Source organism: Ruditapes philippinarum, unplaced genomic scaffold (assembly GCF_026571515.1).
Source record: "Ruditapes philippinarum isolate M1 unplaced genomic scaffold, ASM2657151v2 ctg1359_1_1_1_1, whole genome shotgun sequence".
Classification (NCBI taxonomy): domain Eukaryota; kingdom Metazoa; phylum Mollusca; class Bivalvia; order Venerida; family Veneridae; genus Ruditapes; species Ruditapes philippinarum.
Window position 1 is genome coordinate 96,258 of NW_026854958.1, and position 23,170 is coordinate 119,427.

At 31.5% G+C, this 23,170-nt stretch overlaps 3 protein-coding genes across 5 annotated transcripts in view; 2 read left to right on the forward strand and 1 right to left on the reverse strand.

Moving 5' to 3' along the window:
* Positions 1–695: 695 nt before the first annotated feature.
* Positions 696–15,365, reverse strand: LOC132741613 (uncharacterized oxidoreductase YjmC-like). Its single transcript, XM_060729825.1, has 5 exons — positions 15,278–15,365; positions 14,558–14,782; positions 1,867–1,928; positions 1,315–1,465; positions 696–838 (listed from the first exon to the last, which is right to left on the reverse strand). The coding sequence occupies exons 1-5, from the start codon at positions 15,363–15,365 to the stop codon at positions 696–698; spliced, it is 669 nt and encodes a 222-aa protein (XP_060585808.1).
* Positions 15,366–16,834: 1,469 nt separating this feature from the next.
* Positions 16,835–18,565, forward strand: LOC132741614 (uncharacterized). The gene has a single exon (XM_060729826.1). It carries the CDS (start codon positions 16,835–16,837, stop codon positions 18,563–18,565), a length of 1,731 nt encoding a protein of 576 aa, XP_060585809.1.
* Positions 18,566–22,955: 4,390 nt separating this feature from the next.
* The window catches only part of LOC132741606 (pre-mRNA-processing factor 40 homolog B-like), a 28,836-nt gene continuing 28,621 nt past the window's right edge, over positions 22,956–23,170 (forward strand). For all 3 annotated transcript variants that reach the window (XR_009627301.1, XR_009627302.1, XM_060729820.1), the window contains exon 1: positions 22,956–22,979. Coding sequence is in view for 1 of the 3 variants with exons in the window: in XM_060729820.1 (XP_060585803.1) it covers positions 22,974–22,979 (6 nt within the window). In the remaining 2 variants the exon portion in view is untranslated. The remainder of the gene's footprint in view (positions 22,980–23,170) is intronic.

Genomic DNA, 23,170 nt, shown 5'->3' on the forward strand with positions numbered 1-23,170 from the left:
ATTAACAGTTTAAGAATGGAGAAATATAAGGTAAATAATATTTTTGACAAAAGCATACTTTGCCCTATCATTCGATCCTGTTACAAGTTCCATCATTGTGAAGTTTAGCAGGGTCTCAAGCTTCATCGGAATTCCAATCGTTTGTGACACACGGTGTATATTCCGTACATACTGCAATCCTTACATAATCCGTCCGGTTAGCTCAATCGATAGACTGTGAATCGGACGACCCGGATTCGATTCCCGGACGGCGCTGGTCACTGTCGTTGTGATTGATCAATCATGATATCCCTTCTGAAGTCATTCACGCTGTATCTCTGCTCTGACATGTACAGAAGTTATCAGTTCCTTGCGAAAGTGAAAATAGTGAAAATGAACTGCTTGACAGTTTACCCAGGAACGATGCATAGGCTGAACTGTGGTCTGGTAAATTCAATATGGCTCCCTGTCGTGATACGGAGGGTAAACTGCCAACTCAACCGCCACATTACCTGTATTTACTTTAATTTAATTAGTATGTACAGAATATATATCAAGGGAAACCGAGGATGCTGGATTCCTTAAACTTTAATGGCTTCAGGAAGAAGTTTAGAACAAACAAAAGCATTGTGAACGAACAGTAGTGCAATCATGATTCATCAAATAAAAAGGAGAAGACTGGCTTTTGAAGGTAAAAAAAGTTGAAGTAATAAGACCTATTTAAATATACACATATATGTATTCTCTGCTCCTTCCAGAGGACTTAAACCTGTTGCTTGTTTAGGGTCTGTTGTTGATTTCCCATCTTTATCCACTGCCCAGCCAACAGGTATAGGTTGATCCTTGCGGTCCGCTAAGTCTATCTAAAATTATTGGCAGAATTACAGTATTGTACTTTACAATGTTTAATAATCTCATAATATACGCCTGACATTGCTATTTACTTTGAGGATTCATATCTACATTATAAAGACATATGTGTATATTCGTAGAAAAATCACATGATTGCTCCAAATATACAAGATAGAAAGGTAAAATAATTGTTAAAATGTATGTCGTGCCCGGAAAGAAAATAATGTCATCAATGAAAAGATCGATTTACATTTTAAGACGGCACCAGTCATAGACAATATGAATACACCATTTGTTGATAATCTTTTGTGATATGTCGTTCCTATAACTTTCAAGTCCTGTTACTTTTAAGTTTATTAAAGAACTTAACCGGCCACCTCAAACGAATCTGCCGTCAATCTATAACGAGATGGTACACATTGTTCATTGTACTTTAATGCAATGCCCGAAACAATGGAACCAAAATTAAAACGTAAGTTTAACCTTTCCTAACGCCACGGCAGTTAGCCATATCAAATACGAAACTATCGCCATCTTTGGCTGGTGCCGCAACACATATTGGATTGGTACCCAGCACTTCCTGTTTGGCTCTTGTGGGAACCAACAAAGGTGATGTATTTGTAAATGCCATACCCTACATGATAGAAATAATATCCTTTTAGATTAACAGTGATAAACAATGCTAATGATTCAGACTGGTAATATCTTTGGTGAGCTATTTCGTAGAAAAAAAGTTATATGAAAATATAAGAGCAAGAGTATGACCTATTTTAGAAGAGTAATTAAAATAACTTAAGTAATATCTAAAAAGAAAAAAAAAACATACATTACCAAATATACATTGAGTGGTTTATATCATTTATTTATTTGAATATATCAGTATTAAAGTTGGAATATACTGGAATCCAAGATACAAATTATTTAATAGTTTGATTGTTTTTGTTTAATTCCGATAGAATTAATGTTAAAGGAATCTTCATTCCGGACATATGCATTTATTTCAATGACACCTATGCGCCTTCGTACTTAACTTACAATCATTCCGTGCTTTAATGCATGCAGACCATACCAGCCGGCGATTCCAAAATGATTTGAACCTATTAAAAATAAATTAAATATGCTTTCCATTTTCCATTTTTTTAGTATTCGCTTGAAATGTATTCGTTTCGGTTCTTTTCATTATTTCATTTAAAAGGGAACCAAATCAATGGAAAAGTACAGATTAATAATTATTTTGATATTTGTGATAATATATGCACTATAGTATGCACGGATAAATGGAAAGAGGCATTGTCACGAAAATGGCTACATAAAATATTGAAACATGATTAAATAGGTATTATTATAGAGGAGACAAGAAAAGCATTGATGCAAAGCATCAAAGGGCGTCCATGCAAGAAATGCAGCAAGTGAAGATGAACAAGTAGTCATCTGATGACTAGATATTCTTATAAACTTTTCAATGGTTGATTGGTTTTTACCAGAATTGTATCATATTTATGAATGGCGGACTTGAAATTCTATCAATATTAACGATAATATCCAAAATATACAGGTCTATAATATTCAAAGTGCAATTAGTTGTTTTAATATGTTTCATATTACATTTCCTGCAAAATTCTCCAGTTCGTTATTTATAACCATAGCGCTACACGAATGACCGTTTCTTTAAACTAAAACTACTTCTATAAATAGATTTTCGGACGTTCAAAATGTTAAGGTCATCATTCTATTTATAGGTACAGCAATACACAATTACCCACTGTGTACTACAAAATGATTAACAAGAAACCCCGAAGAGCGCGATTAATTGACGGATATGATAATTTCATTTGAATATGTTTGCATTGCGAAATTCTTAAGTTTGCGACATTTAATTTATGATCATACCCATTGGAATGATCGGCTATTATGACTGACGAAAAGGCCCGAGAAGTTGCTGTTGCCCTTTCACAAAATCTGATTTCATTCCATAAGGGCGTCTCGCTTCGGCGCGGACGCCAATTACAAGTAAAATAATATGCTGCCAAACAAAATGTGTGCAAAACGTTAAATTAGAATTTGTCACTTATTATCCAAGATGAACTTACTATGGGTGCTCCATTTTTGTATCAAACATTTAAAGTTACATCTTACAATAAAATCTGAAGTTACTTATCACAACTATATCTATATGAAAATTTAAAGGAAATATTTAAAAAAAAAACGAAGTCTGTCTGTTTTCAGTTCGACTTCATGTAAAATAAAAAGGAAAGGAATGAATATGAAAAGAATTTTCGTTGGTCAATTAAGAATTACAAACTGAAATCGGTGAATCTCATTGGCCATTCTTAAATAAAGTATAAAGGGTAGTCCCAAACATTCTAAAATAAAATTTAAATGTTAGCTCTAAAATAAAATGTAAATGATAGTTTAGCCACTATATAATAAAATGTAAAGGATAGTTCTAAAATAAAATGTACAGGAATGCGGATAGTTCTTAACTTTTTGGTTTATTTCTCAATGATTTCAAAATTTATAAAGTCAAGCGTAAATCAAGTTAAAGGGACACCAAAAATAGAAGTTGTCTTACTTTGATAAATCATCAATATAAATATGCTACAATTTAATTTCAATGCTAACAAAATGGGTATTTCTTTTAGCTACAAGAAATAACTGTTATGTCATTGTTATGCAAGCTTAGCTAACATTTCTTTTGTATTGAAAACTTAGAAATAACATTACTTTGCATGTTAACCAATTTACTTCGGCCAGGTATCTTTCTAAAAGATACTTATTGTTTCTTAATATACATAAGGCCGCAACAGACGGTAGGATTTAGTTGTACAACACTAATTAGAGATAAGATGTACAATTTTCAAAGCAATACGACACTTGCATTCAGACGGTAATTCTGCATTGTAAAAATCATCTGAGGTTCCCCTAAAAATGTGCCCTCCCAATTGATCCCTTACATACTTTACTCACTGAATTATTTTTATTCTCCATGAGAAATGATTGAAACACCTCTTTTTTCATTGTTTTTTCAAATTTTTTTAAAAATGTGCAGCCTGACCCAGACTTAAACCTGGGACCCTCGGAATACTGTACTGCGACTGTACTGACTAAGCTACCGGCCGCTGATTTAAAGTTCAATACCGTGACATAATCATTTTCGGAATAATTTGGGGTTTGGACATACCACAACTTTGGGTGTCCTGAAGAGTTTTTCAACATCATTCTTACCCCATTTTACTACTATGCTTACCTTTTAGTTCTAATTGTTCTGGAATTTTATTCATAACACCCATTATCATGAGATAATTTGGCAAAATGTTATTTGTCATTGCGTGAGGTCTGGTTTGTGCGACAAGATTTTCAAAATGGCACATGTCCTATCCCTTACATCTATTAAGGTTTACGAATTCAAGAAAAAGTAGCCTTCACACATTAAGATTTGCTTGTATATCTTAGTTTTAATTGGTGTTGTACTTCAAAAATCCTACCGTCTGTTGAGGCCTAAAGTCATACATAAGCCTTTCATTTTTATTGGTTTTAAGTCTCTTGCGTAAGGATATATCTCGTGCAAACACCCAACCAATGCCAGCCTCTTTAGCTTTCTTTATGGCAAGGTCCATGCTAAACCGACCAATCACAACAATCCTGTAACAAATTTGAAAAATACGTAAATCTCGAAAAGTTGCAGTATCTATATTCTAATATTCGAGTTGCCTTTTACTCTCCAAGATGATAGTGTACGACATGACTGAATAAGATATGTAATAAACATTTAGAGTAAATATTATTATTTTTTCTGCGTATAACGGTTCCCTTTCAAAACTCTGCGTCTCCAGAACTATATGTTATCGTGTATTTCAAAACACAATATGGTAAAAAAGCTGACACGTATAAATCTACATATGAAAATAATATACATATTCATAGATGTTATTCATATGCTACACATATAAAAAAACGTTCAATGTATGATAAAAATAATTTGAAATTTACCTAGGATATTGTTGCCTTCTACCAGCGCTGTTGCTATGGTTTCCTTAATAATTTCTGGATTCCCTGTTACCACGGTTGTCTTCGTTTTCACGTCAGTAATATACATGTCTAAAATGAATGAATGAATGAATGAGTGGGTAAATGAGTGAAGGAATGAATGAGTGAATGTGAATGAGTGCATGTGTGAGTGAATGAATGAATGAATGAATGAGTGAGTGAGTGAATGAATTCATTAATTCATGAATGAATGAATGAATGAATTAATTAATTAATAAATAAATTAATTAATTAATCAATCAATCAGACGGTCTTTATGAGTATGTAATGAGTAAGAAACTAAGTTATTTGCAAATTTTGATGCCCAATAAAACAAATTCAAGACAAACATTGTATGCCCAATAAGAAGTTTCTAGATCTGTCAAATAATTATCATTGTTAATCGATATAATATTAATTATTTCCAAGGTTTTCCTGATAAGAGGAATCTTACATTCAGCACAGCCATGAATTTTATCACTTTACTTAAACTCGATAACAAATTCAACATGTAAGATCCTCTTCTATATATCTTAACATAATGACTGCTGACCTTTTTTCTCATGATAACCAATAATCTAGTATACATGTGAATCTATGTTGTGCTTTCTTCTTCATTGATCTGTGTGTTATCTCGTAATTCGCAATATACATGTGTTAAATATCTTTAAAAGCAGACGACTTTATGGCCCTGCTTTTTAAAATTTTCATACCTAACTTCTACCCATTATTATTATTGAACACTCTATTTTTATCTGAATGACCGAACAAGACATAGAACCTATATATGGCTGATAATGAGTATAAAATGCAGACAATTATGAGCAGATGAATCAACTAATTAGTTAAAAACCCTTTCGTTATACACCGATTTAATGAAAAAAAAAAAAACATCAATCGGGTCGTCCCCGGCTGTTAGTAATAATGTCCTTATCCGAAAAAGTTGCAATTGAAAAAACTCATTCGTTAGCTACCGATTGAAAAGCATTAATGCAAAGGGGATCCGTATAGATTAAATTATTTACTTCCGCATTCCGATACATGTAGCGACAGTAACCGGGTACAAAGTACAAATATAACACAAAGGTATATAGACATGATTAACGTTTTTTGTCAAAATGGCTGAAATCAATGCGGGAAATGGTGAAGTGTCAGGGCGTGTTAAGGGAATAATGTGTCAACCATGTTTAAATAACGACAAACATACAAAGGCGGAAAAGTTCTGTCCAACTTGTAATGAATTTCAGTGTTTGGATTGTTCCAAAGTTCACTACACTTATGCCTTCTTAAAAAGTCACAAGTTAGTGAATGCGAATGAGGCGAAAACGAAACAAGGCTCGTTTGATATGAAAGGATTAGACAAATGTGATCAACATCAGGAAGTTCTTAAATTCTTCTGCGAAGATGAAAATCAGCTCTGCTGCAGTACATGTGCCATTCTTAATCATCGTAAATGCCACAGTGTTGTGGAAATTCTGAAGGTCGCTGGAAGGTCAAAAAATAGAAAGTCAACTTTAAAGGTTAAAATGGAGGAAGTGAGAAAGAAGGCTAACATAATCGTAGACAGCATTGGTTTATCAAAAGAGAAACTAGATGAAGATGTTAAAGAAATACCAGTCAAAATACGGCGAATGCGGGATGAAGTAATGAAAATGTTTGACGAGTTGGAAGTTTTGGTTGTTACAGACGTTCAATGGTATCAGAAAGAGACATTAGAAAAGCTGACAATAAAGCAGTCTCAGAACGAAAAATATCTAGCTGATATAACAGCATACCTGGAAACGATTGACGACGTGTATCAGCACGGATCTCTGGTACAACAGTTCATAGTAGAGCAGAAGATGAAGAATGACGTTGATGTTCTTCACACAAATGTCGATGCAGAATGTCATGATTTAAAGACCGTGACTGTAAGCTTTGATTTTGATGAACTATTAAAACTTCCTCCTCTGTCAGTCACTGATTATATACCAGGACAACTAACTCTAAAATTCTGTCAATCAGAGGTAGCCACTACTATAGTTCCTGTTAACAAAGCAATGATACTAACACCAATAAAATCCATTGATTTAAAGAAGAAAAAGGATGATGTCAAAGAGCCATTGTATTCAGGGATTGATTTTTTACCTGGTGGTAGACTTGTTGCTGTTGATAATGAAAACAAGAAATTCTTAGTTTACAATGAGAAGCTTGAGAAAGTAGGATCATGTCAGTTATCTTACCGGCCACAATCCGTTGTTGCTGTATCTGAAGATGAAATAGCGGTAACAAGTGCTAGTGCTTTAAAGTTAGACATTCTCGATGTTAACAAATCTAATGACATAACTTTAAATAGAACAATTACAGTGACAATAGAATATGGTTCGATATGTCAAAAAGATGAAAAGCATTTTGTCGGGGGGACAATGGATCATTCAACACCTGTTCGTATTATATCATCTACAGGAGAGGAGAAAGATTTCAATATTAACTTTCCGAATAAGTCATATCCTGTAGGGACAAGCGCTTGTACTTACATAAGGAGCAGTGATAAAGTTGTGCTTACAGATATATACGAGCATACTGTCTATATATATGACGTCAAGACAAACCAAAGAGTCGTGGTGAAAGATGATCAGATAAAGAAGCCGCGTGGTGTAGCAGTTGGTCCCTGTGATAATATCCTGGTTTGTAGTTATGGAACAAACTCCATTGTACAGATATCACAAACTGGGCAGATCTTATCATCGTACAAGATAGATATGAAATATCCATGTAGAATTTGTGTTTCAAGTGATAAATCATTTCTTGCAGTAACAAACGCATATAAAGGAGAGACTAAACTACAGAAACTTAAGATATCATATTGAAGACGTTGATTTTGACATTATTATGTTTTACAATGAATAATGCACGATAAGTCATCAGTGAAAATAACAATATCAAAAGTTGAGATTTTTTTAAATGTATGCAACTTTATACTTCAAAAAGAAAATGTCTGTCTATATGTAGTAAGAATTCAGAAGAAATCAACGAGGGGTTTATAACTGAAATACTTACATAATAAATAATCATCAATATTGCATATAAATTCACTAATGTGTATTATTCTTATTATTATTTATGACATCGGATATTTTGAAATTTTCCTCCGCAACACAATTTACTAGTTGCTAACATTTCTATATAACGGACAAAGATTACATGTATCTCATCTTAAATTCGGCTCTTACCATGAAATCATCTAATATACCATACATCAATGTTTCAGGCTAGATTTTAAACGTATCGGTACAACTAGATGAATTTAGCAAAATTTAATATACTTATATAATTATGCTAATGAATATTTCCTTCAACATAGCATTCTGTTTTAAAATCAATATTGTATAGCTTTGTAGAGTGTAAAATGTATTATAAATAATGAACTTTGTATTACAAATGCACTGTATCTTTTGTATTATAAATGATGACTTTTGTATTACGAATGTAATGTTTCTTTTGTATTATAAATGATGAACTTTGTATTACAAATGTAATGTATCTTTTGTATTATAAATGATGAACTTTGTATTGCAAATGTAATGTATCTTTTGTTTTATAAATGATAAACTTTGTTTTACAAATGTAATGTATCTTTTGTATAATAAATGATGAACTTTGTATTACAAATGTATTGTATCTCAATATTTGTACAAGTCAAAATAAAATTACTATTATGTTTATTTTCCTTGTTTAAAATTTGATATGAAAGTTAACGTTAATTTAACCCTCCATTGATATCAATATAGTTAGATGTACATGTATATTTCAAATATTACCGAATTAAGATATCTCCGATTTGACATGAGATTGCCATTCCTAGATGCCCTGACGGTGCAGGTCATTTTCGTTGTGATTGATTCTTCCGTCATTTACAATTTACCTCACCTCTGACATATACAAAAGTTATCACCGCCTTGCAAAAGAACGAAAACCGATAGGGGCATTTCAACTTCATGAATTCATAAATTCCCGATTTCTACTTCACGAATTCCCGATTTCACATTCATGAATTTACGATTTAAACTTCTCGAATTCACCTTCGATTTCAACTTCTCGATTTCAACTTAATGTCGTTGAAATAGTGAATTCACGAACGTGAATTCGAGAAGTTGAAATCCAAGGTGAATTCGAGTAGTTGAAATCAAAACTCACCCAGTCTGTTCAAGCCGTGACTGTAGTGGCCCCTGTAATCTGCAGATACCAGAAGATCAGCCAGTGATGATCCATGTTCTTCTGAGATTCCAACTGCTTTCATACACAAACGACAAAACACACAGAGGACAAACTCGTGAAACTCGTGCAGGCGAACAATTGATTCTTCTGACGTCATTGTGATATAAACTGAGGGATGAAACAAGTTTTATTTAGAAATAAAACGCACACTGTTGGTTATCCGTTTCATTTGTCCATTTTTATATATTTTAAATCTTGCTTAGTTCTACTTTATTTGTCTTTATATTTTAAAACTCGATATGCTTTATTTGTGTTGATGTAAATTATAAAACGAAATGTTGTTTCCAAGTTACGACACGCAAATGAAATATCTAGGAAACATGTACATATACTAATACACGTGGGAAATAGACATATTTAAGTAAGAAATATCGAAATTGGCGCGATAAAAAGCTGATTTACTTGCATTATTTCGTTCTTAACTGTATTATAATAGATATCATGGTAATGCTATAGATGATGTTGTTGTTGATGATGATGATAATTATTAGAGAATAGTTTTAACTCTTCCGTGCATTAAATTGTTGTTAGACAGTGTGCTCAGTAATATGCCCCAACAATTATCAAATAGTAAACCGTACAATATTATAAAATAAAGACAAATATAAGAAAAAAGATCTTATATGAATTAACTATGGTCGAAACAAACTTATAACTATGGATACATAAAAAACAAAAGCAACGTGAGATTGTTTAATAAACTCAGTTAACTAAGCGACCAAAATGTTCAAACTTTGTATGCGTTAATTAACTGACATATGCACTGTCACATCGTAAATTATAAAAGTGCGTATCGCATTTTGTAGCGAAAAAATACTAAGAAAGCTTATTGTTGGAATTCACAAGAATACATCGAGTATATGGCCATAAACATACAATCTTTAACCCCTTATAGAATGTAATCAATGAACTTTTAGCGTTTGGGCCATGTGGTCTCTTTATACAAATAATTATCTGACCAAATCTTATCAAATTAGCAACAATTTAATTTTGCCAGTAAAAAACAAAAAAAACAAAACAAACAAAAATCACCATACATGTATCGCATCTATATTGCACCCTATCTAGATTCGTTTCTTATTTTCCGAGTCCAAAAAAATCGATTTTAAATCGATATTGTACACCGTTTAGCCTCGTTCTCGTTTTCATTTTCAGAGTCCACATAAATCATATCAACTCCTTGTTGTACTCAAATTATCAAAGTTCTGCCAAAATGTTAAAAATTTGATGGTTTTAATCATATATGTACGTCATTATGTGATATATGGTTGAGAGCAATGCCGAATCTGTAGTACTCGTACATAGCTGCAAAACCTATATTAGACTCCGCTCATCCAATATAGGATTGACAGCTGTGTAGTTGTTCCAACAGAATTCAGTATTCAGAATTCAACAATGAATAATAACCTAATAATATCAACAGTCAGAACTGCTCTAAAAATCAACATACGGGTATATACGTAATGATATTTAGCTAAGAACTTATAATCTAAAAAACAAACGCTGCTGTTAATTAAAATAATCTGTTAGCTTAGCATAAATTAAAACTTTAAGCTTTTTCATATATTTCATAAGTAGTAAATTATTATTACATACTCACCAGATTACATGGCACCTGTATTCACATGAACTGTGTAAATAAAACTCAAAACTTCTAAAATGACCTTCTTATCAGTATAATTATCTATGTGAAAATTATATTGTTAGACACGTTTTCACTCGGAACACCGGCGGTATTTCATCTGCATCGCATTATATCATGTATAATATGATTGTGTAGAACTAATATGTCTACAACTTTGTAGATAAAATTGTTCAACTCTTAGATGGCGTGTGGCATATTTCGCCACATTGTTAAAAAATAAACGTTTAACAAGTAAAAATCAAACTCAAAACAAAATAAAAATGGAAAATCCAGATTTTTTAAAAATAAATTATGAAGATTACATATGAAGCATAGGCATTCAACTTGTGAACGAAAAAAATATGAGCATAATGTCACTCCAAAGCTGCGTCCCCACCTGAATTCACTTTGAAAATTGAAAGAAGCGAGAATATTAAGGAAGTCTTTAAATGTAAAGACCCACATTGCTTCAATCTCTTTTTCACCATCGTACCATTTTGCATCGCGGGTACGGACGAAATGAAAAATCACGATTGTCCAAACGGAACACCGTACAAAATACTTTCGTTATTTTTACGAAACATTCATTAATGTACAAAAATGGAATGTATTGATCAGGGGAAATAACTGCTTCGGGGAGTTTACAAAACACCTAGCTTGAGTTACTTCCTCTAGTCAGTTAAAAGTTATGACCGTGTCAATATCACGTTTTTTTTTTAAACGGAACGCGCACATCTTTTCATTTGCTCACTTTGACGAGACGAAACGCAGTGTTTTATAGTAAATAAGTGTACAAGCAATCCATGATATATCAGAAAGGTTTTTTATCAGAACAATTGAGTATGTAGTTATTTCTTATAACCGGTGTCATCAAAACAAGCGATTTCTAGCAAATCTTCTGTTCCCTTTCTCACTGTTGTTTAGCAATAGTATATATGGTTAAAATATTACATATTTACTTTTGCATCGCACTAATGCATTGATGTTTTGTACTACAATCATATATTTCGGGCGAAATGGATACGGTACACTCCTTTTTTTCAAATTTGTTAATTATATGAATTTTTGTTTCAAAGTTTATCTAATAATTTCTCTTTCGTTATTTTCTTCTCTCTTTTTCGCGGAAATTATTTTTACGCAAATATAAGACTATTTTTTCATTTCGTATTTTATAGTTGTTTCTGATATTGTAATGTATATATGACTAGATGAAAGAATCTTTTTTGCTGGATAGTTTAATTATAAACGAGTCAAAAAAATCATTTTGAATGTTCAATATAAAAATAATATGAACGTTGATTAATAAACTAGCATTTCCTGAAAGAACTGGGTCGCTATAGAGAAATAGATGGAGTTTGATGTTGTCGACTTTCAAGTTTTGTAGTAATGTACTACACACAACAATAAAAAAGTAATAGGTAGGAATTAATAAAATATCAAAAATGAAATCAATAAGTTGGGCGTAGATTGATTAACATATTCGTAGCTGCTAATTGATTCTATAGGTATGCTTAGGATGTTACCATATTCGAATATGCTTTAACAATCAAGAAATCAATTATAAGAAAAGGGAGTAAGCACATAAAAATAAAACGCTTGCTTGGGTATATCAACGGAAAGCCATTTTATAGAGAATTATTCTATTGTTGTGTCAGTCTCGAATCCGAGAAATCAGTGTTTTAAGGAGGTATGGTTTGAATTATCTTTAAAATTTCAGTTTATATCACCTAATGCGAAAGATGAGACACTTTAAAACACTGAAAACAAAATATTCAACAGAAACACGGAGTGACGTATACAATGTAAAACTATGGTATAAACAATTTCTTTGGAATTTTCTCTTTTTTTCAGATTGAGTTAAGCTTTAAAGAATCAATGTTATAATGCTAATAAACCTCGTCAAAATCAAAATAATATTAAGAATTTGTCCAATATATTACAATAATATTTTTTAATAAGAATCAGATCTTTGCTAGCATCTATCTCAACTTCTGTTTATTTGACTATAAAAATGAATACATATATTTACAAAAAATATCACTACAGAAAGATGTTTCTACTGCATTATTTAATAAGTTGCATACTTCTGCAAGCAATGACATATATATATTCTTTATTATGCATAGTCTCATTTATGCATATTTAAAACATAGACAGATATACAACTTAAACAATGTACACGTATAGCCATATAAGACATGTCATGTACGTTCCAAATCTTTTTATATCACCAACTTTAGATAACGAGTTGGCGAGCATCCTTTTATGTGCGTGAGGAATTTATCTTCCTGATGAAATATCTTAAATATTTCGAATGCAAACTGAAAGAGTCGAGTTGAGAATAAAAACTGTTAAAGACAATATTTATTGTCTTCAACATTGACATTATACGCACTTAAAAATATTTTAAGGGGCCGAATGATCGTGCGATACTACATCTAAGCTGATTAATACGATAACATTTCGTTAAACTAAAACATTTAAGCTGTTGTGTTTGTATTAAAGTCAAACAGATCATTTTAAAGCATATTTTCCTTGATTGTATCTCATGTAAAGTTATGATGAAACGAAAGAACAATAACAAAGAAAAAACTTGTTAAACATTTTTTAAATTATTACAATAGAGAGACACCTGGCTATGTTTTGTTTTTCTAATAGTAAATAACTTTTGAACTTTTTAAAACAGTGTCAAAATTAGACTTTGTGCAATTTCTCTTACATTCAATACATGTACTTGATGTCATTTTCTAACTATATATAAAGACAATTAGTAATTGCAAAATTACATGGCATCAATTTGCTTCCGTACTTTATGTGTTCAACTTAAATCATTCCGTGCATTAATGCACACAGACCATACCATCCAGCAATTCCAAAATGATTTGAACCTGTTAAATAAAAGATTAAATAAGTTTGTCTGTTTTTCATATTTTTAGTATTAGCTGACATTGGGGTCACTGTTCCTTTTTATTATTTCAATTAAAGGCACATTTTGCCTAAAAAAATGTTTTCTTCTTCCGAAAATGGAAATATTAATTTTATAATGTTAAAATAATAGTTAACGACATGTTATATGCTTATCGCCTGAATGATATAGCGATAATTGTGAAATAATTTGTCATAAATATAGCAAAATGTAAATAAAGTAATAATTTGACCTTCATACAAAATATTAAATCTCTAAATCTCTATATCTACTAATTGCCAAAACGATACAGAAGGGCAAGATGGTTTAGGTAACTGGCCAATGATTAACTTTTTGGAAACTACAACAGGAAACCAAAATCACGGCTTTTGGGAAATTAAAGTAAAAGCATTTCTAGGGCATAATGGGCCTTTAAAAAGGCACATGTGAAATAGGAAAGAACTGGTCAATCCTGGTCAAGGTTAATAGTGAAATTATTTTGATCTCTGTGATAATATTATAACTACTGTAATTTCATTAACTAAATAAGATAGACGGCTAAAAAATCAAAGGAGCTTTGTGACAAAAACGGTTACATATAAAATATTGAAACAGAAATAAATAGAATAAACTATCAAGGAGGACATTTACATAACATGTAAAAGTAGCGGCTATTTTATAAAATGACAACAGGGCAATAAAGAATAGGATGATTTTAGTAAGAAATTGTCACTTCATGTTAAAGATAATCTCACTATATGTGCTCCATGTTTGTATCAAATATTTAAATTTACATTTAAATTTACTATACACAACTATATGAAAATTAAAAGGAAATATTTAAAAAGGGGATATTTATTCTTAATATATATTAGCCTTTCATTATTATTGGTTTCACTTGCGTTAGGATATACCTCGTGCCGACACCCAACCAATACCGGCTTCTTTTGCTTTCTTTATGGCAAAGTCCATGCAAAAGCGACCAATCACAGGTCCTGTTACAAATATGAAAACCTGATAAGATGATAGTGTATAACATGTGTAAGTAAGATAATTATGAAATGAACATTTAGAGTACTTTTTTTCTGCGTACGGTTCCTTTATTGGCAGATGCCTCAGAACGAAAAATTTGTTTCCTTCTGTGGAAGGGCAAATATGTGTTTTTCAATGTTGAAATAATGTATGTAGAACATATTAAATGCCTATCACCAGAGAAGCTAACATTGTATGTGAAACAATTTGTCATAAAGGTAGCTAAATATAAATAAAGTCGTATTTTGACTTCCATACAAAATAATAAATCACTATATAACTGTATATACTCATCGCTAAAACACAAAAGAAGCGAAAGTTGTCTCAGATATATTGCTAGTGACTAAACTTTTGTAACTGGACGCCAAATAAGAAATGAAAAATAAAACTGACAATATGTTTAGGCTTATTGGGCCTTAAAAAAGTCGGCGTCTACAGATCAAGTATTTCAAAACACAATATGCTATAAAAGCTGACATTTTTACATATGAAAAAGTATACATGCATGTAATTCGTATGCTACGTTCCATATTTCATACCAAAAACGATCAGTCCATTATAAAAACAACAGGAAATTTATATAGTTTATTGTTGCCTCCTACCAGCGCTGTTGCTATGGTTTCCTGAAGTCAGGATTTCTGGATTTCCTGTTGCCACGGTTGTCTTCGTTTTCACGTCAGAAATATACATGTCTAAAATAATTGAATGAATCAGTGGGTGAGTGAATAATTGAATGAACGAATAAATGAATGAATTAATTAATTAATTAATGATTGTATGAATGAATGAATGAATGAATGAATGAATGAATGAGTGAGTGAGTGAGAAAGTGAGTGAGTGAGTGAGTGAGTGAGTGAGTGAGTGAGTGAGTGAGTGAGTGAGTGAGCGAGCGAGCGAGCGAGCGAGCGAGTGAGTGCGTGCGTGCGTGCGTGCGTGAGTGAGTGAGTGAGTTGGTGGGTTGGTGGATGTATTTTGGGTGACTGTGTGAGTGAGTGAGTGAGTGAATGAATGAATGAATGAATGAATTAATTAATTAATTAATTAATTAATTAATTAATCGGACGGTCTTTATGATCGAAACAGTGTGTAATGATTCTACGAATCTAAGCAGCATTTCATAGCATGTACATGTAAATATTCCTAATTTCTATAGCTGAAATTGACCGTAAATATTTTTAAGAATAATGCAAGATAGGCTGATCCGTAGTGTAAAAAAGTAAGTTTAAACAAAACGGCTTTACATGAAAATAATTAGAAAAGTCTTTCATATTCTGAAGTACAATTATTCATTATCAATGAATCTTTTTTTTAAAACGTATGTTTATGCTGAGTCATATTAACTTTGTCCAAAGTTTTCGTAATTTGAAGAATTTTTTTTGGCACAATCTTGAATTTTATCACTTTAATTAAACTCACATGTAAGATTGTCTATATATCTCAATAAAGATAATGACTGCGGACCTTAAATTCTTTGATATTATAACCTATAATCATTGTCACACAGCAAACAGATACAGAGTGAATCTATCTAGGACATTCTTTCATATTGATATATATGTGTTATCATAAATGTGTTTAATATCTTTATGCCGTTAAAAAAAAACAGACCAATATATCGCCCTGTTTATTATACGTTTCATACATAATTCTACTCAATATTTAATAATCATGTTGAAATATGATAAACAAGATCAACGAGGAAAGGCGGCGTTCAATGAACGCAGCCCCTACACGACCCAGAACACTCAATCTTTATCTTAATGGCCAAACAAGATATAAAACCTATAAATGGCGGAGAACGATATAAAAAACGTTAAAAACCCGATTAAAAAAAATAACAACCCCAATAAAAATAAAATGCCATAATATATTATTCAAAATATACTTATCCAAAGCCTGAGGGAAAAGGGGCCCGAAAATTCGATGGGAAAGCATGATACAATCGAAACTACTGGGCTCTTTCCTCATTCTTCGATCGGTTATCGGATAGATAATAACCTAGGACGTTTGATTGGCATACATTCTAAAGGGATCCGAGTGAATAAGATAAATATATTTACTTTCGCATTCCGACTAGAGATAGTACCAGTAGTAACCAGGTACAATATATTACCCAAAGGTATATAGGCATTGCATTTGTTCAATAACTTTATATCAAAATGGCTGAAAACAATGCGGGTAATGGTGAAGTTTCGGGGCGAGTAATGGAAATTTTGTGTCAACCATGTTTGAATAACATTTTACAAAGAACAGCGGACAAGTTTTGTCCAACTTGTAACGAATTTCAGTGCTTGGATTGTTCCAACGTTCACTACACTCACGCCTTCTTAAAAAGTCACAAGTTAGTGAATGCGAATGAGGTGAAAACGAAACAAGGTTCGTTTGATATGAAAGGATTAGATCAATGTGATCAACATCAGGAAGTTCTAAAATTCTTCTGTGAAGATGAGAATCAGCTCTGCTGCAGTACCTGTGCCATTCTTAATCATCGTAAATGTCACAGAATTGTGGAAATTCTGAAGGTCGCCAGAAGGTCAACAAAAACAAAGTCAACTTTAAAGGTTACAGTGGAGGAAGTGAGACAGAAGGCTTACAAAATCGTAGACATCATTGTCTCATCAAAAGAGAAACTAGATGAAGATGCTAAAGAAATACCAGTAAAAATACGGCAAATGCGGGATAAAGTAATGAAAATGTTTAACGACTTGGAAGTTTCCATTGTTAAGGACGTTCAATCGTTTCGGGAAGAGACATTAGAAAAGATGTCAATAAAGCAGTCTCAGAACGAAAAATATCTAGGTGATATAACAGCATATCTGGAAACGATTGACGACGTGTATCAGAACGGATCTCTAGTACAACAGTTCATAGTAGAGCAAAAGATGAAGAATGACGTCAATGTTCTTCACACAAATGTCGATGCACAGTGTCATGATTTAGAGACCGTGACTATAAGCTTTGATTTTGATGAAACATTAAAACTTCCTCCTCTGTCAGTAACTGATTATATACCAGGACAGCTGACTCTAAAATTCTGTCTATCAGAGGTAGCCAGTACTATAGTTCCTGTTAACAAAGCAATGATACTTACACCAATAAAGTCCATTGATTTGAAGAAGAAAGAGGATGATGTAGAAGAGCCATTTTATGGAGGGATTGAGTTTTTACCTGATGGTAGACTTGTTGCTGTTGATAATAACAACAAGAAATTCTTAGTTTACAATGAGAAGCTTGAGAAAGTAGGATCATATCAGTTATCTTACCGGCCACAATCCGTTGTTGCTGTATGTGATGAGGAAGTAGCGGTCACAAGTGTCATTCCTTTAAAGTTAAACATTCTCCATGTTAACAAATCTAATGACATAAAATTAGATAGAACAATTAAAGTGACAACAAAATATGTCTCAATATGTCAAAAAGATGATAAACATTTTGTCGGCGGGACAATTGATCATTCAACACCTGTTCGTATTATATCATCTACAGGAGAAGAGAAAGATTTCAATATTAACTTTCCGAATAAGTCATATCCTGTAGACACAAGCGCTTGTACTTATATAAGGAGCAGTGATAAAGTGGTGCTGACCGATAGATACGAGCATATTGTCTACATATATGACGTCAAGACAAACACGAGAGTCGTGGTGAAGGATGATCAGATAAATGAGCCGCGTGGTGTAGCAGTTGGTCCCTCTGATACTATCCTGGTTTGTAGTAAAGGAACAAAGTCCATTGTACAGATATCACAAACTGGACAGATCTTATCATCGTACAACGTAGATATGGACTATCCAAGAACAATTTGTGTCTCACGTGATAAATCATTTCTTGCAATAACAAACTCATGTACTGGTGAGATAAAACTACAGAAGTTTAAAATATCATTTTGAAGACATTGATTTTTGACATTATTATGTTTTACAATTAATAAAGCACGATATATATGTCATCAGTGAAAATAACAATATCAAAAGTTGAAAACTTTTTTAAATTATGCAACTTTACACTTCAATAATAAAATGTCTGTCTTTATATATGTAATAAGAATTCAGAGGAAATCAACGCGTTATTACTGAAATATGTACAGTAATAATATTCATCAATATTACATATTAATTCATTAATGTGTATTATTCTGATTATTTTTTTATGACATCTTATGATATTTTGAAATTTTTCTCCCACATTCACAGCAACCATTTACTAGTTGCTAACATTTCTATACAATGAACAAAGATAGCATGTATCTCATCTAAAATTCTGCCATTACAATGAAATCAGCTATTCTAACATACATCAATATATTCAAAGCGACCAGTTTTTAGATCTATCGGTACAACGTACATGAATTTGACAAAAATCAATGTGCTAAATGTATATTTCCTTCAACATAGCGTTTTGTTTTAAAATAAAAATTGTATAGCTTTGTAGAGTGTAAAGTGTATGATGAATAATGAACTTTGTATGAAAAATGTTATGTGTCTTTTGTATGTATCTTTTGTCTTATAAATGATGAAATTTTTATTCCAACTTTAATGTATCTTTTGTATTATAAATGATGAACTTTGTATTACAAATGTACTGCATCTTTTGCATTATAAATGATGAACTTTTTATTACAAATGTAATATATCTTTTGTATTATAAATGATGACCTTTGTATTACAAATGTAATATATCTTTTGTATTATAAATGATGAACTTTGTATTACAAATGTAATATATCTTTTGTATTATAAATGATGAAATTTGTATTACAAATGTAATGTATCTTTTGTATTATAAATGATGAATTTTGTATTACAAATGTAATGTATATTTTGTATTATAAATGATGAACTTTGTATTACAAATGTAATGTATCTTTTGTGTTATAAATGATGAACTTTGTATTACAAATATGATGCATCTTTTGTTTTATAAATGATGATGAAATTTGTATTACAAATGTAATGTATCTTTTGTATTATAAATGATGCACTTTGTATTACAAATGTAATGTATATTTTGTATTATAAATGATGAACTTTGTACTACAAATGTAATGCATCTTTTGTATTATAAATGATGAACTTTGTTTTACAATTGTAATGTATCTTTTGTATTATAAATGATGAACTTAGTATTACAAATATAATGTATCTCAATGTTAGTATTAGTCAAAATAAATTTACTATTATGTTTATTTTCCTTGTTTATATTTCGATTTATACGTTAATTAGACCCACCATTGATACCAATACAATTTATTTACTTTTTACAGTCATTCACAATGTACCTCACCTCTGGCATGTACAAAAGATATCAGCTCCTTGCGAAAGTAACGAAAGGACCAGTAGGGGCATTTCAACTTGAAATTCCCGATTTCATCTTCATAAATAATTTCCCGAATTCTAATTCACGAAGTCACGATTTTAACTTCATGAATTCCCGATTTCAACTTCTCGAATACACCTTCATGAATTCATGATTTCAACTTCATGAATTCATGATTTAAAGTTCATGAATTCACGATTTAAACTTTACGAATTCACAATTTCAAAATTCAGCTTCTAGAATTCACGATAACAGCAGTTTACTTCGTGAAGTTGAAATCTTGAATTCGTGAAGTTGAAATAGTGAATTCACGAAGGTGAATTGGAGAATTTGAAATCAAAGGTGAATTCGAGAAGTTTAAATCGTGTATTCATGACGTTGAAATCGTGAATTCGTGAAGTTAAAATCAAGAATCACCCAGTCTGTTCAAGCCGTGACTGTAGTGGCCCCTGTATTCTGCAGATACCAGAAGATCAGCCAGGGATGATCCATATTCTTCTGAGATCCCAACTGCTTTCATACACTTCACAACAAACGCGTGAAACTCGTGCAGGGAACAATTGATCCTTCTGACGTCATTGTGATATAAACTGAGGAATGAAACAAAGTTAAATTTGAATTGATTGAAATTAAGGGCAAACACTGAAGATCATTCTTTTCATCTTTCATCTTTCATTTTATTTTAAATATTGCTATGCTCTTCTTAATTTACTGTTGCTTTTATTTTATTTTAACATAGTTACTATATTGTGTATTTGTTTTGACGTACTGTCATTGCCTGAACTTATAAAAAATAATCTTGTATCCAAGTTACGTCACGCAAACACAATATAAGGTAACATGTGCATACACTATAACACGTGCCAGGTCGACATATTTCGTGTAAGAAATATCGAAATTGGCGTGAAAAAGCTGATTCATAGTTTTAATTCTCCAGTGCACTATGTACGCAGTAATGTGCCTGATTAAGTTTTAAAAACCCGTGCAAAATAATAAAATAAAGAAAAATAAGAAAATAGATCTTATAATTGAATTAACTATAGTCGAAACAAATGTATAACTATGGATGCATAAAAACAAAAGCAACGTGACATTGTTTTATAATCATATAACCACGTCACAAAAATGTTCAGAAATATTCACGTGTCAATTGGGTGACAAATGTAGTCTCATCTTTATTGATAAAAGTGTGTTTCGCATTTTGTAGCGTTAAATTACTACGTTAGCTTATTATTGAAATGCACAAGAATACATTGAGAATATGGCCGATACTTTCATTTCACACCTTATAAAATGAAATCCAATCTCCCAATACAAATAATTATTAGATAAAATCTTCTCAAATTAGCATTTCTTCGTTTTGCCAGTCCAAAACAACCCATATCAAATCGATATTGCACTCTATCAAGCTTTTTTTTTCCGAGTCCAAAAAATCCATTTCAAATTTCTATTGTATTCCATTTAGCCTCGTTTTCATTTTCAGAGTCCACAAAAATCATATCAATTCCTTATTGTACTCAAATTATCAAAGTTCTCCCAAAGTATTAAAAAGTTGATGGTTGATGGTATATATGTCCTTCATTATGTACATGGTTAAGTACAATGCTGAATCTGTAGTACTCGTACAAAGCTGCAAAACCTATATAAGACTCCGCTCATCCAATATAGGATTGACAGCCAACAGAATTCAGTATTGTACTCAACAATGAATAATATCAACAGTCAAAACAACTCTTAAAGATCAACATTTAAACGTTATGATATTTAGCTATTAAAACGCTGCTATTAATTAAATAATATGTTAACTAAGCATTAATTTAAACTTTAAACTATTTAATATTTTTCATAAGAAGTAAATTAATTAAAAATTAAATAAGTAGTAAATTATTATAACAGTTTTATATGTGTATGGCATCTGTATTCACATGAACCGTTTAAATATAGCTTAAAACTAAAATGACCCTCTTATCAGTATATCAATGTGAAAATTATATTGTTAGACACGTTTTCGCTTTGAACACCGGGGGTGTTTCATCTGCATCGCTTTATATCATGTATAATATGATTGTGTAGAACTATTAATATATCTACAACTTTGTAGATAAAATTCTTAGAGGGCGTGTGGCAAAAGCATTTATTTTTTTACATTGTTAGATAATATACGGTTAACATTCATGAACAGTTTCTTGTAAAACAACAACACTCACAACCACAACAACAACGAACAAAATCAACAACAACAACAACAAATAAAACAACAACAACAACAAAAACCAACAACAACTAAAACCGGAAAACCCAGATTTATAAAAAAAATGTGAATATTAGATCAACATAGGAAACAGAGGAATGGTTGAAATCTATAAAGTTTTTTAAATTAGGTTGTTGTTTTTGTTGTTGTTTTTCCCCCAATAGTTTCACAATGATAGATCTACCCGTACTGTATTTGTGCTCTGTTCTTATACTTCAGTTATGGAAAAGATTAATGCTGTGAACTGTTCCAGATTATGTTAGTCTTAATATTGGTGTCAGTATCATGAAACGTATCAAAATTCATAATTTTGGCTAATTATTGCTCCGTAGAAATTGCATGTAGGTAAATTATCATCACTTTGTGAATTATATTATGCCATTGATGACTGATATTTAACACCACATTTCTAGTGCGTGACTAACGCTGTAAGAGCTATATATTTTGTATATTTTGAACATTTTTGTAATTTACGTGTATTTTATAATTGCCGCTTTACGTACATTTTAATTTTTTTATGAAAATTAACATGAATCTGGCAAGTTGCTTTAATTAATCTGACAGATAAAAGCCTACAGTAGGGAGTTTGTGGGCTTTCGTCTAATAAAAGCCTGGCTACAGAATGCTAATAATGAAGCACAATAAAACAAAACCGTGTTGCATACTATATTATGTTGACAGTAGATTATGACAATTTAATTGAAAAGGTATTCGTTAAATATTTAGACAAGATGGCGGTGAGTAAAAACGCGATCATTGTGGTGAACTCCTTTAGTAAAATGTCAGATTTTTTCACAAGTCATACAGGTGTTAGGCAAGGTGAAAATCTTTCGCCTGTTCTATTTTCTTTGTTTTTGAATGATTTAAACCAGTTTTTGTCACAACATTATAATGGTCTAGTTTCATTATCTTCAGTAGTAAATGATAC

Bases quoted from the DNA above. Each gene is read 5' to 3' on its own strand.
- LOC132741613 (XM_060729825.1), bottom strand. From the start codon at position 15,365: ATGTATATTTCTGACGTGAAAACGAAGACAACCGTGGCAACAGGAAAT. The intron at 1,929-14,557 runs GTATATCCTAAC...TATTTTTAATAG, and splicing joins TGGTTGGGTGTCGGCACGAG to GTTCAAATCATTTTGGAATC. The intron at 839-1,314 runs GTTAAACTTACG...AATTTTAGATAG, and splicing joins CTGCCGTGGCGTTAGGAAAG to ACTTAGCGGACCGCAAGGAT.
- LOC132741614 (XM_060729826.1), top strand. From the start codon at position 16,835: ATGGCTGAAAACAATGCGGGTAATGGTGAAGTTTCGGGGCGAGTAATG.